Here is a 15,198-nt window from a genome sequence, read left to right as displayed (position 1 = left end):
CGCCGTGCGGCCGGCGGGCGTCAGCGATGCTGGAGAATGGATCTCTGAGGAACTGCTGCGACCCGGGCGGGAGGGGTCACTTCGGCTTGACGGAGCGGGAGGCGGCGGCTGGAGGCGCCCCGCGGCCCGCCTGGGTGGTGACGGCTCTCTCCAGCGTGCTGATCTTCACCACCGTGGTGGATATTTTAGGCAACCTGCTGGTCATCGTGTCCGTCTTCAAGAACCGCAAGCTCAGGAACTCAGGTAAGGCAGAAGCGGGAACCCGGAGCCGAGCGGGCGCCCTGCTCTGAGGGGAGGAGCCCGTCTGTGGGGCTCAGAAAGTCCCCTTCTGTCCCTGTGCAGGTAGGGATGCGTGCGGGACCTCTGGGCGCTCGGTGCTCTGCGGGTCCCTCCGGGCTGTGCTCGGCTCTAGCGAGTGCGAGTCATTGCGAGGCTCTTAATGAGGTACTGTGCGCTCCTTGTGGAGCTGCTGCTGCTGGGGGATCGATGTCACGTTTTAAACAGTGCTCAGAAGTACGGGAGGAAGAAGGAACTTGCCCGGGGCACTGAGGTGAGGTGTGTGGGAAGTGAGCTCTGGCTCTGGACTGCCCATTGGAGCTCGTGGCAGTCCTTCATGATTGTTGTTATTCTCTGCTCATATGTCCTCCGACCGAAATAAAGTATTTTCCTTCTTTTTGAATCATGTCTGTAGTTGTTTTCTTTTTTCCTTTATGTGCTGGAAAGTAGCTTTTTGTGCTTTGTGGAACTTTCATCTCTGCTGGGCAGGTTACACCTGCCTCCAACCACAACACTGCCAGTCGTACCTCTCGGGTTTCCCTTTCCCCCTCGCCTTCTTCTGTCAGATCCACACATAGGGCTGTGACCCCAAGGTGCCTGCAGCTCCCTGGGTGGGCTTTCTGAGGCATTCTGATACCAGGTCTAAGGAAAAAGACCTCGTTCTGTGTTGTCTGCCCCGTATTCTGGGCGGCAAAACCTTGCTTGAGAGCTGTGAAGCCAGATGCACAGTTGTATCATCTGGCATCTGTCCGACCTCGTGCCTAACAGCATGGTGCTGCCTTATGAAGGGGGGGAGGAACTGGGTGCTTGAATTTCCTGTTTTTTTTTTTTTTTTTGTGGATCACAGTTCCTCCAGAATTCCATACTGCAATGTTTTAGCATCTCCCACTACCTCGAACAATGCACTCAATTCACCCTTATTTTTAATTAAATAATGTTTAAGAACATCTTTGCAAAGGAATGAGACCTCTCCCAAAGGAAGAAATGGGGAAGGAGCTGCTATATGTACTGTTCAGCGTTTCATCTGGTACTTAAACTGCACGTTCTGGAGAACTGAATCATTATCGAGAGTAGCAGAGCAGTACCGAGGTGAGGACAGCGATGCCCGGTGCTGAGCCGGGACAGGGAGCACAGCCAGAGCTTCCCTTTCCGTGGTCCATGCTCGGGGAGGCTGGCAATGGGACGCAGAGCCAGTCCCAACCATCAACTCCTGGCCGAAAGGGGAGTAAGAGGGGGATTTGCTCCGGACTGCTTTCTTCACTCAATGACAGCAGAGGGAGGAGTTGGACTGGAAGAGTACGATGCTTGGAAGAATAAGCTTCAAGATGCTGATTAAAGTGCTCCGTGTTGTCTAAAGGCTGATGAAATAAGACAGTCTTCTTATCTAATCCGAATATATACTAATGTATTTCCTTTTAGTGTCATTCTTTATGTGATATCACTGACCCTGTTTCATTGATTCCTTAATCTTTGATAAGTATTCTGAAGAACAGCAGGGAGTTCCTTCACTGTAGTCTTCATAAAGTTAAATACCTTAGAATTGCCAGTCTCTAGCTTGCCATCAGGGAGGGATGTGTCTTGAGGATAAAGCTGAAAGGAGATAGGTTGATAAATGTACTCAGAAAATTTTGTAAGTAGTCAGCAGAGGCAGGGAGCAGTGCTGTTGGTGGAGTGATGGAGAGAATGGGGAAGTGGTGGAAGGCTGAGGCATTGCACAGGAGCCCTCAGACAAGGAAAGATGTACCAATGAGTGGACCTAGGGCTGCTCCTGTCTGAGCCAACTAGAAACGTGCAGGATGTGGGGATGTGTGGAAAAAATGGAATGGTGAGGGGAAAAAGACACGATGGATTAGTCTTGTCTCTCTATGACATTGCTTATTACAACGTGAAACCAGTAGAAAGCCTGTGGGCAGCAGAGAGAAGGTCTAGATGACCGAAAGAAAAAGGAGTGACAGCCCTGTGAATGTTTGATTCTCTCTTGAAGTAGCTAATGAGAGTGATTCTTCACGAGGGGTGAAAGTAGGGATCTTTCAAATAAGCCACTGGTTTATAAGAAATAAATTAAGCAGCTCTAACCATTTCTATAGTACAAATAGTAATCCTCTATTCAGAGAGCAAACCAAGGCTTTATCATATTTTCAGGACTTACCAATGCTGTTCTGTTCAGTGATTTTACAAAGAAATCTGATTATTGCAAACGATTTAATTACACATCACTCTCCTGAAAGCCTGGTCAAAAGCAAATCTATTTTTCATGCTGATATATAGTATGAGACACAGAATGGAGTGGAATAAGATGACCCATTAACCTTTAGGTTGGTGAGTTTTATGCTCAGCAGAAGAGAAATAGAGAATGGTTAGGACAAATGTTCTTAGAGTTTACTCATTCACTCTTAAAGAGTAGGAATGTTGCCAGCCATACAATGGGAAGTCTGTTTCATGGCACACAGAATCTTCTTTCCTACATTTAGATTTGTTTTTGGAGGAGGAGGGGGAGAATTTGTGCAGGCTCTTCCAAGTAGTGCATAGTATAATTGGTATGAATCAACATGCTTGTCTTATTACATAACTGCACCCAGCCTTTCTGTGAGAGGCTGAGCAATTTCTGATCTCTAAAAGTGACTGAATTTACAGAAATTAATGCTTTTATAATTTCTAATTTTAGAGAGGAAGTAACTTAGTCCAACACACTAGAAAATGAAAGAAAACTTTGTATGTCAGAATGAAATAAATTAGCCTGTCTTTCTATTTGATACTGTGTACTGAATTTTCAAAAGTGACTATTGATTTTGTCTTCAATTAAGTATGCCCAACTGGAGGCAGCTTTTAAAGCACTAGACTTTTCCAGTGTTAAAGTTCATGTATGCTAAATAGTCACTGCTGAGTGGAGAAGCGTCCTGAGGGTGTATCCAGTCGCTGAAAATCACTAGATGCTTTTAAGAATTTCAGTATACTTTTGTGTAGGCATAGCTCTAACCATAACATTATAGCTGGTGTAAGAGTCCAGCATGATAGAATTCAGAGGGGAGGAAAAGACAAGACATCTCTCGTGGGAGGGAGATAGAACAACCCATTTGTATTTCATTGGCCTTAAAACTGCAAAATCAGTGAGAAATGAGAATTAGACGCACTAACTCAAATATCGTTTCAAATAGTAGTGAAGATTTTGAGACCCTTTTGGTTCAGCAGAAGACCTAATATTAACCTTGGTGTGCTGCCAAAGAATGCATTAGCAGAAAGTGATATTTCTAGTTTTGTCAACCTACTTTAATCTCTTCCTTTACTACTTTCCTTTTTATATATAACAACTAGCACAGCACAGTAAGACTGATCAAAATTCATGGTATTTTCCCCATATGTGAACATAGCTGCACTTGCATGTTAATTAAATCCAATGAGTGAGTTTGTGTGCGTGGTTGTAGAGATGGACATGCTACTCATATGCATAGGCATCGGTACAAAGTAAAACATTCCTGCACATAGAACTGTAATTTTGGAACTGGTCTTTCTACTAAATAAAAATATCCAGTAATATAATCAAGTCTTGTACTCTTTTTTTTCCTTGCTATTTTCCTTTCTGTAGACTTCACATTTCTATCTGTGATATAGTTTTCCCCATTGTTATATGCTGTTTTCAGTTATTCTTCATATCTTTGGATACAGCAGTTCAAGTTCCATGGGACAGAGGACAGCCATCTCCTCTGGTGGAATTTATATCTTCTGATTTTAGAAGACTACAGTGGAGATACCCATTTCTGAGCTTCTTCCTTTGGGCTCCCTTTAGAACTTGAGAAGTAAACAATTTTGGGGCACAATTCAGACAACTTATTTTTTGGCATCTACATTAGTTCGGCATGATTCAGAGCACAGAAGTGTTTATTTCTCTCTACTTAAAAAGAGAAAGAATCTGGAGGAACAACCTCAGCATAGTTACTTTGTGGTGGGATGAAATAAACATAAGAATACAAAGTCATCATGTAATTCTTCTAGTAGCTTGTTCAGTTACATTTTTAAATGTGCACATTTTCCCTCTCCTCACTGCCAAGTCCTCGAAAAGTTCCCATTGATCCAAATAAGACTGATACAACTTAAATCTTTCCTGGGTCCTGAAACCACCTGGAAAAGTTGGCTCTGAATGTCAACACTGATGCTGAAAAGAATATATTTTGATGAGCAGAACATGGGTGCTTACTATTTTTGGTTTCAGATAGAACCCTGCCTAACAGAACTTCTGTACTCCTGACTTATTGAACTCTGGATCTTAGCCCTGAAACTGTGAGCGTGTGTGGCCAGCAAGCCTTCACATTCTCTCATGTGCAAGACCTTTAGCCTTGAAACTGCTTGGTACTGAGCAATTCATGGGGACATAATTTCAACATTCACACAAGTTCATCAAACCCAACACTCTGGGCAGCCTGGTCTGGTGGTTGGCAACTCTGCACATACCAGGGAGGTTGAAACTAGATGAACAATGTCGTCCCTTTCAACCCAGGCCATTCTATGATTCTCAGTATAATAATTCTGTAGTTCAAATTTCTTTTAAAATTGAAGTTTTTGCTTATTTTTTAATTTATAGTGTGTACGGTCATGGTATAAATGACTCTTCTTGGTACAGTAACTCACTAATACAGCTCATCTTTTTCTTCTGTATGTGCAGTCTCTGCAGTTACTGTTCCTTCAGCACCTGGCCTCATGCCTCATAGTATTATAATTCATTCACTTTCTACTCTTTTAGTTCTCAAGAAAAAACAGATCTTGACATTTCCCTATATTAATACAGGGTCTCAACTTTGCTTTGTCACAGCACGTTATTTCTCTCTGTGTTCTGTGACCTAATACTTCTGAATCAGACAGTTATTCCAATGAAGGATATCTCTGGTACAATAGTTTTCTTTCATCACTGTCCAGGCAATGGTAGTAGCAGACTGTGTGATACCATGGCAAATAGGCTTCCAAAGCTAGATCAGTTTAGAGCAGCTTCCCAAGTACAGAAACTCTAGCTTTTATTAAGTAATACTTAATTAAGTATTAAGATTTGTACAGCCTCTTTATATTAGCTCATATTGAATTTTATTCCATTTTCCTTTACTTGCGTCTTTGTTTCTTCTTTCCTACCAAATGTTGCTTCTACAGTTTTTCCTACAGTTGAGATCCAAAAGTGCAGAGATTTCTTGATCCATTCTTCCTCTCCAGCTTACTCCCTGCCTTAATTTCAGGTGCCATGTTAGCACCTAGTCTGTGATAGACAGATCTTCCAGAGGTGAATTGGTAGTATTTTATTTTTTGTCGTTACTCCTGACTAATTGTTAAAGTTATGGCAAAGTTCATGCAAAAGTTATTGCTGTCCATGCAATATGAAACAGCAGTTGTACTACCATCGCAGCAAGAAAGGGGGAAGTGGGTACTAGAGGTGGGACCAGGACAAGTGCCAGGGAATCAAGCTGCTCATCTGAGTGCAGCTCTTCCCTCCTGGGAAGAGTAGTCTTCCTGAGAGAAGAATGAGAGGCCACATTCAGCCCCTTCTTAAATATCCCATCTGTATATTGAGAGAACTACCAGCTATTCTGTGAATATTTGCTTTTATCTCCCTGAAATATCCAGTGCAAACACACCTTCAGAGACAAGAAATTAGAAGGACCTCTCTCTGCAGCTGTGTATGCAAATTTCTATGTGTCTCAGCAGCATTCCCCTTATAGTTAGCTCTCTTCTGGACTCTGGACATTCTTTTCCTTCTCAATACTTGCTGATTGCATGAGGCGTGACCTCTCTGCTCTATTCTTGGGTCAACCAGCAGAATCTCTTCAAGGATTCATGATGCTCTTTGACACAATCAGCCAATGAGCTAGAAGACCAAATCTACTCACAGGGAGCCAGCACAGCTCATTTTAAAAGGCTGTAATGTTTTCATCTACTCTTAGTAGATAGATATTTACCCAGTGGCTTAAACCATTCTATTGAGGATAAATTATAAAAGACTGTTTTCAACTCACTGAATCAGTGACAACCTATTCTCTGTTTCTAGAAGTAGATCCTACTCCTATTCCAACTCAAACTTCATCTGAGTAACAGAATATGTTCAGGTGTGTTCCAAATTTTAGCTTCTTATAAGTTATCCTTTACAAGCAAATACTACTGTTAAATACACTGCCTTGTTTTCAAGAATACATATGAGAATAATTACATTATTCTGAGCTAATAAAACTAAAACAGTTGTTTTTTTTTTTTTCCTTAGTGGAAAGGAAGAAAGATTACGGTAGTTCATTCTGAGCAGTTGCTCTGGTCTTTAGATTTCCACCTTGATGTGACCATGAAGTTGATTTCCAGCAAAAGCTGATGAAAGTATGTCTAAATCACTGTGGGTGCAACTTTGTTGTTGTTCTTAATTGCTCTTGTAGATCTGATATACTCTTGTTAACAATACTGATAAAGAGTGAGCTGTTTCAGAGTCAGTGTTTTCCTGACATACACCTGAGTACAGATCTTGACATAACAGGACGTAACATTAGCCTAAACACATTCATTGAACAACGTTATTGATTGCTAGAATCTATATTACTGGGATTCTCTTTTAATTGTTTATTAATTATAGATATATTTGATTATGCTGTTTAATATATGCTGCTTAAATTATGTCTAGACAAAAAACATTCTTCTCACAAAGTTACTAATTTTACTTGGCCACTGTTTATGGACTTTACTGAATTTAACTTCAATTTTCAGTATTTAAACACATTTACGAAGATATACCAATATTGCATCACTTCCACAAACATCTTTCTGCCATTTCTGTCACATCTTTCATGTCGCATCTGTCATTTGTTTTGTTAGACTGTCAAATTTGCACAATGAGGGCAACAACAGTGCCAGGAAATATCACATGCAACCACTGGATTTGACAGTCTGACTAATAAGTTAGGGAAAATATCTACTTAATGCATCAACCTTGTAAATATAATTATGTTAACAAATTATAAGTTCAGAGCTAACATTGAAGGGGAAAATGTGTCCCTGCATAAAAGACAGGAACCTATAAAGAATATCCTCATATCTCTAAGGTTTGCTTATACACTGCTTGAAATTCTCAGCATCCTCTTGTACTAAAAGCAATTAATTTTTTCCAATTATCTCAGTATATACAACATTTAATTTGAGTTCAAATAATGAAAAAGACCTTACGTCAAATGGCTATCACCTACAAATATTTTTTATCTAATCAGTCTAAGTATTTTTATTTCCTTCTGCCTCATAGCTTGGACTGTCTTAATTAGAATAAAAATAATCTACTTTACTGAGTATTAACTGCATAATGAAAAACCTGTGGGTATATAACAGCTCACACTGTGCAGATTCTGGTCATGGTGACGTTCACCAGCATTATAGTCTTTGGTACTCTTTTTTCCGATGTTCTTAGAAGTAGACAATTCTATTCAGTTTTCCTACTGACAAGGATTTAACTAATCCTAGAAACCATTTCTAAACACATGAAGGACAAGAAAGTAATTGGTAGTAACCAGATTGGATTTACAAGAAGCTAATTATGCTTATCCAATCCTGATAGTCTTCATTGATTAGCTTGATGGATCAGGAGAGAACAATAGCTGCTGTCTACCTTGACTTCATTTGGAATTTTGACACTCTCCCATAACACCCTCTTAAGACTTTCTAACAAGGTAGGGCTTAGACAAGTGAACAGTGAGCTAAATTGAAAACTGGTTGAATGACTGAGTCCAGAGGGTTGTGATCAGTTGCACAAAACTCAACTGGATACAAGTCACTAGTGGTGTCCTCCAGAGTTCTTTTGGGACTAACATTGTTTAATATCTTCATTAATGGCCTGGATGATGAGACAGACTGTACCCTCAGCAAGTTTACAGTTCAAGAAGATCATCAAAGTAGCATATGGAAAAGGTTCTGCAAACTGGGTAAGTTGAAACCTATCTTTGAATATCTAGATTAGGAGGGAAATTCTGACCCTACTCAAGCCAGTGCGAATTGGTTTTCAAAACTCTTTTTGTTAAGATCTGTTGCTTCTTCTTGCTTTCTATGCAGCTGTGTCAACACTGTTCCCTGCCTCCCAGGTAAACTTTGTTGGCCCAAATTCTCTGTTTGGCTCAGATCATTATGTCTAGTCAGAGATTGTCCAGATTCTGCTGCCATGTGGAATATGAAGACAGAATCATAGTCAAAACAAAGAAACAAAGACTCACCTGCTCTAACCTGACCAAGGAACTCTCTCTCTCTGTTAGTGACCATCTTTTTTCTACCTACTTTTGGCTGATATAATTTTAAATGCCCCCTGTTATATAGTGGGTCAAGTAGAATCCTCATCCATATGCAAAATCAACACAATCTTCCCCCCATTTCCTAGCAAAAAAAGTAAATCTGCTGTATATCTCTGCCTTATAGGAACAAGTTGCCCACAAGAGTCTGAGTATCCACAGTTGGAAACAGTCAAAATCCAACTCGACAGTACCCTGAAAAACATGCTGTCACTGACCCTTCTTTGGAGTGACTTGGACTAGATAATCTCCAGATATCTCTCCCAACTTCAATGATCCTGTTGTTATATTCCCATGTCTACCACCCTTCATTTAACTTGCTCACCAAATCACAATTCAGCCTGAAGTGAGCTTTTTCCAGTCTTTTTGCAAGACTTACTGTTTCGGAGGGAAGAGCTAAATTTAGGAAATCATCATGACACATTTTGTTTAGATTAAGTTGAAACACAGACCAGACAATGCTTTAGCAGAGCATACATGTTCACTTTCTTTGAAACACTTTATTTATCCATCTATTTAAATGTTGTTTACAAACCTATGAGTATCATTATAAAATGAATCATGCAAGTGTACTTTACTTTAAGACCTTGTTTCCAAAAGCAGCAGATGGCACAGACTGACAACAGCTTCTGAAGACATTCAACTCCATACGCATGTGCAGTGCTGAGGCCTTTTAAAAGCTAAGAACAAAAAGGGTAAGACTTTTCCTGACTGAAAGATTCATAATGGCTGTGCTCACCAAGTGTCATCTACTTACCTCTTCCACAAAATAGGAAATAGGAAGGAAAAAACAGAGATTTAAAAATAAAAAAAAAAAGGAGGAAAAGGCTGTAAGGAAGGGACTCCAGAGAATGTTACAAGCATTGGCAGCTTTTCAACCTGCACGATCCCAATATTAGATGTTCCCAGGTGCTGTATTTACTGCATTGCATCAGATACCCATTTTAAAGAATTGCAAGACTGTCTTCGGATCCCCCAACATGTCTGGGAGGGATCCCTTACTGTGTGGAGCAGCAAAACTGGTTTATATGTACATGCTTCACAGCTGCTCGTTACTGGTTGTGTGTCTTCCACACGCTGAAAATCCTTCACTGAAGTCCTGCAGAACAGTTTAATTCATGATGTCTTCATTTCCACAAGGAGAAATCCCAACATTTTTACTGGTTAAAATGCCTTGTTCTTTTTGAAGAATTTACAAGACTTAACTAAAAAATGCACCTTATTATGGCTAACTAAATCTCTTGACTAAGTAGTGCTGAATGTCTCCCTTAGTCAGCAATAATCTCAATTTTATTCATTTGAAATATCTGATGAATTGTCTAAGCAACTGTGATATTTTCAAATTATTTTAATTACATTTCAAATTTGTATTTTTATAGTTTTTTCTTTTAAATTTAATTAATTTCCTAATGAATATTAGCCAAAAACACAAGTCAATCAGCTAGACAAAAAATATTTTTTTTCACATTACTTATACATGCATAATTCAAATTTCCATCCTTTTTTCTAAAAGAAAGTAGAAAATAACTTATCCTAAGAACCTGAGCAATTTTTGTTGCTTTAAGAGAGAGAGAAAAAAATATTTGTATGTTTACATGAATTTGACACAAATTCAGGCTAAAAACAGTAGCAAAGGCAGTTATTATGTGTTTACTGAGCCTAAGAGTTTTTGGGAATTTAACAGTAGATGAAGTAGCCTTTCATAGAATTGTAGAATAACTTGAGTCGGAAGGGACCTTAAAGAGCATCCCTGCTGAGGGCAGAGACATCTCCCACTATCTCAGGATGCCCAGGGCCCCATCCAACCTGGCTTTGAATGCCTCCAAGGATAAGGCTTCCACAACTTCTCTGGCAACACTTTCCAGTGCCTCAAGAGCTCATACAACACCTGCTAGAACAGAACTGAGTTTTGTCCAGCGTTTTCAATAGTGACATTCTCTTTCGTTGTTTCCATACTCCAGCCCTTTATAGTTAATCTGAATAAAATTTTAATTTTAAGGGTTGTAATTTTTTGTTTTAAAACAAAAAAAAAAAGAGTACAAAATGCTACATATTTTGCTTTTTGTATATGGAATGCAATAGGGTGTTGAGAGACTGAAAAAAAAAAGTATGTTATTAGCAAAAAGGTTATCTAGCAATTTACAGGATCCAACTAGATTGCACCCTTACTATCCAACAACTTTTCATATTGGCCCCTTTTTCAGCAGCAAATGAGTTTTTATACTTGCTGCTTTTCCTGTCAGTTTCCTATTCTCCCTCACTTGAAGCAGTCAACAGTTTTGATTACATCAAGTGAGAAAAATTAAGCTGATGATGCTGTTTACTGATAGATACAGGAAACACAGCTCCTTTAATGTATTAGTGAAAAAACAACAGTATTTTATTGTTATTCAGTGATTGTATTCAGCAATTGGAGGTTTTTAAGCTAATTAATCAGTGGGGCCCACAGTGGGAAGCACTCAGAATAAGTCTGTCCTCTGTCTGAAAACCTATGGTCACTCTTGGCTGTGACATTCTGTTGGTAACAACGGGGGCCTTTCCCCTTCTCTGACCACTCTGTAGACAATATCTTTCAGTGTAAGGGCAGTAATGTAACAGAACTTCACCACTATGATTGCTGCAAAATGCAGCTCAATTGCGAGTGGATAGAAATACAGAAGAAGATTATTCACCCTTCAGACATTCTGTCAACAAAAATGGTCTGGTTGTCTAGAGCAGTGGCTAGTAAGAATAAGAGTGAAAATGTTGCACCATACCACTTCAGATCAATACAGGAGATGTAGAGGAAGTTTTGCTTCCATCTTGTGTCACTGAAACTTAAAGATCTCATCATAAAAGCAGTTGTGTTGGTACAGTCCAAGGATGTAGATAGCCTCATATTTTTTCTTTACCTGTAGAGGTAAGCAGACACTCATGGAAAAAAACTGAGAACAGAACAAGCACATATGATATTTCCCATGTTCTCTCGTTTTCTGGTTGCTTCCAGCTCAGAGCATTTACTGAACCTTGTGCGTCGTCTTTTTAGTGAATTTCCATTTTCCTTCAACTATTTTTTCAATCTTTCCTTTAAGACAGGTAAACTTTTTTGCATATTCAAGATTCTCCTTGAATAAGAAGTTCTACAGGTTTACTACCTGTTGCAGCAACCACTTTTGTCTGATTTGAATGCCATTATCTTTGCTTAATAACTCTAGCTCATCTATTGCCACATCCCTCAATACCAGCACCCCAAATTGTATCATTTTGGAGCAGTGTGCTGGACAGGCTCTCATTTTTTGCAAGGTATGCCTCACAGAGATGGCATTATCCAGTACAGAATAGTAAGGCCCCATGAACTTTGCACTTTCTTCCAAAGTAGTTTTCTGGGGAGATCCTCTGTATCTGTCTATCTCAATTTCAGACCTGTTAAATCAAAAGATTTTGTTACTCTAAGACAGACTTATATGGAGCACTTTACAATACAAGTGATAACCTGTGCGTTCTGTTTCAGGGTGAAATTCTTGATCACAACCTAGAGACACACATGAGCTTAGACGCACAGAGAAACCCAAGAAGACCAGCAGGGCTGGTGAGTAGGGCATTCTGCTGGGACTATGAGAGACATAGGCTCAAATCCTTTTATAAATAAAAGGTCTTCTACCATGTCAGTGTCCCAACTACTAGGCAACAGCAGATTCTCTAGAAAAGACCGTCATGCATCTTCAACTTCACCTTTTCTCTTGGAAAAACTCATAGTATCAGGAAAGTTCATTCAGTCTCAGAAATTATCGGAAACCCACAAAAATATTTATAAGCCCATAAACATACTATCCGAGTAGCCACCAGACTTTTACTTTGGAAGAAGGAACCACTTGCTTTTGCCTTCTGCCGTTTTAGATGGTGCGATTTATTGTCTCTGGTTTGGCTAGTGCACTAGGTGGCAATAGAGAGTCACCATCATCTTTGTTCAGCATGAATACTTGCACCAGAGGAAGCCACGGTTTAGCAGAATTGTAGACCTAGAGGTAACAAATCTGAAGGCTTTACAAAGTTCTTAACCGCACAGCATTAAAAACGTTTTTTGAACCTGGGATTCATGACAGCAAACTTAGAGCAGATACCAACTGTTCCATGTTTAACAAAACAGAAAAACCTGAAGCTTTGCTCACTAAGGTATACACATACCAAACTGCCAAGCACACCAAAGTCACAATCTCAAAAACATATTAAAAAACGGCCCTTTTCAGCAACACTATGTTGAATGGATGTCAGGGGGAAGTTCTTTAGTTTGAGAGTGGTGAGGTGCTGGAACAGGCTGCCCAGAGAGGTTGTGGATGGGCTCTGGGCCACCTGGTCTAGTACCAGATCTGGAGGTTGGTGGCCCTGCCGGTGGTAGAAGGAATGGAACTTGACACCTGAGACCCGCAGCCTAAAATTCATCTCCTGAAAATGTAGCTTCCAGCTTCAACTCTTTGTTATAGACCAGAAGACCAGGATCTGTGCCAGTCCAGCAGTCTGCTAGTCACTAAGCTACAGTCTCAAGCTCCCCTTTACATTCTGAGCTTCTAGTCCGGTGAATACTTTGCACTGGAGTTTAAGAAAGTTTGAGAAAAGGATGTACAAAGCATTCTCCACTAAAATATCTCAAAGTGAGGTATTTGTATCATTTTTTCTTAAAATGAGATATGTTTCTCCTCTTCTGCATAATTTCGTGTTGCTGTCATCCAGAAAATGAATAAGTAGGGTTTAAGCCTTATTTAGTCTGTACTCCAGACTTTGAAAACTGACAGGAACTGAGACTTCTGATTTTCAGGGTGTCTAGGCCTGAATTTCTTCTGAACAGAAAGCTCTCTCAAAGCCAGTAGAGAGCTTCACAAGAAAAGGATAACTCATACAGTAAATATTCCTTTTATACTCTGTGTATAGTACTTCCAGTGATGGCAGATAATTTTCCTTAAACATTGCACAGAATAACTCAAATTCACCAAACTCACCAAATATTTTGTACAATTTCATAGAATATACAATCCTAAAAATAAATAATCTGAGTGTTTGATAGGCCAAAGATTCAGCATCAATTCATCGTTTACAGTAGTTTTTTGTTTTTTTTTTTCCCCAGAGTCTCCAAAATACTTCCTTTCTGTCCCTTTCCGTTACATCTGTCTGCTATATATCCCAGAAGTGTCTGAAATTATGAAACAAAACAGCAAAGGAGTTTGTCACTGCTTTTAAACAGCTATATTCAATGAAGACCAAAATCCATCTGGCACTCTCTTGGAGCATTATGTGAAGCCTTCTGTTAGTAACACATTGCTTAACACTAGATTACATTAGTATGTTTTATCAAAGAATACTCGAGGTTCTTGCTTGTAGTGTCACAGGGAATCCAATTGTAAAAGACTTAATTCTCTGCTTCACCTGCTACTAGTGTCCAATTCTGCTGGCTTCATTCCCACTGACACTGAGTGGATTTGCATCTGAATTGGGCTGCCAGGACATATTCAGTTCAGTGGATGAAGATCTGTCTGGATGGTTAGGCCCAAAGGGTAGTTGTGAATGGCTTTCAATTGGGTGCTGTTCACCCGCGGAGTTCCCCAGGCCTCAAGTTTTATTTTACATTTTTGTCAGTGGTATGGATGAGGGGGATCGAGTGCACCCTTGTTAAGTTTGTGGGTGATACCTCATTACTCGAGAGTGTTGATCTGCTTGAGGATAGAAAGATTTTGGAGAGGGATATGTATAAGATGTAGCCCTGGGCTGTGTCCAGTTGTGTAGCATTCTACAAGGCTAAATGTCACGTGCTGCACTTGCATCACAACTACACCATGCAGAACTATAGGCTCAGGGCAGAGTGGCTGGAAAGTTGCCTGGCAGAACAGGACCTCCTGCTGGTCAGATGGATGAATGCAAGCCAGCGTTGTGCTCAGGGGGCTAAGCGGCCAATAGCAGTCTGGTCTGCATCAGAAATAGTGTGGCCAGAAGGGCAGGATTGTCTCATACTCTACATTGTCAAGACTGCATCTCAAGTGCTGTGTTGAATTTTGGTCCCCTAACTATAAAAAGAATTGGAATTGCTGGAATACATTCAGAAAAGATTAATGTAGCTGGTGAAGGAACTAGAAAACAAAAGTTATAAGGAGCAGCTGAGGGAAGCAAGATTGTTTAGGCTGGAGAAGAGAAGGCTGAGGGGACGCCTCATTACTCCCTACAGCTACCTGAAGGAAGATTGCAGTGAGGAGGGTGGTGGTCTCTTTTCTCAGGTGACTATTATAGGATGCAAGGAAATGGTCTCAAATTGTGCCAGGAGAGGTTTAGACTGGATATTTAGAAAAATTTCTTAATGGAAAGGGTGATAAGGCATTGGAACAGGTTTCCCAGAAAGGTGGGCATTCCCTGGAGATTTTAAGAGATGTGTGGATATGGAACTAAGGGGCATAGTTTAGTGATGGGACTTGGTAGGGCAGGCTCATTGTTGGGCTTGAACTTGAATGTCTTTTCTAATTTGAATTATTCTATGATTCTATGATTTATTCTTCCTAATGGATTGTGAGAAAAAATGGAGTGGACACAGGTGCTTTTAATCAGATTAAAAGGTTCTCTATTTAAACCAACAGTGAAAAACTGCAGGAGCTTAAATACTTAAAATAATAATAATAATAATAAT

At 40.0% G+C, this 15,198-nt stretch overlaps 1 protein-coding gene across 1 annotated transcript; it reads left to right on the top strand.

The window, feature by feature from the left end:
- Positions 1-6: 6 nt before the first annotated feature.
- LOC100549505 (melatonin receptor type 1B-like) lies at positions 7-1,106 on the top strand. Its single transcript, XM_010706127.2, has 2 exons — positions 7-243; positions 343-1,106. The coding sequence occupies exons 1-2, from the start codon at positions 27-29 to the stop codon at positions 438-440; spliced, it is 315 nt and encodes a 104-aa protein (XP_010704429.1). The 5' UTR covers positions 7-26; the 3' UTR covers positions 441-1,106.
- The last annotated feature ends 14,092 nt before the right edge of the window (positions 1,107-15,198 follow it).

This window comes from Meleagris gallopavo, chromosome 1, assembly GCF_000146605.3.
Source record: "Meleagris gallopavo isolate NT-WF06-2002-E0010 breed Aviagen turkey brand Nicholas breeding stock chromosome 1, Turkey_5.1, whole genome shotgun sequence".
NCBI lineage: Eukaryota > Metazoa > Chordata > Aves > Galliformes > Phasianidae > Meleagris > Meleagris gallopavo.
This window is presented reverse-complemented; position numbering and strand designations above follow the sequence as displayed.

Excerpts from the sequence above, each read along its gene's own strand:
- LOC100549505 (XM_010706127.2), top strand. The coding sequence starts at position 27 with ATGCTGGAGAATGGATCTCTGAGGAACTGCTGCGACCCGGGCGGGAGG. Across the intron at positions 244-342 it reads CCGCAAGCTCAGGAACTCAG|GTAGGGATGCGTGCGGGACC; the intron begins GTAAGGCAGAAG and ends GTCCCTGTGCAG.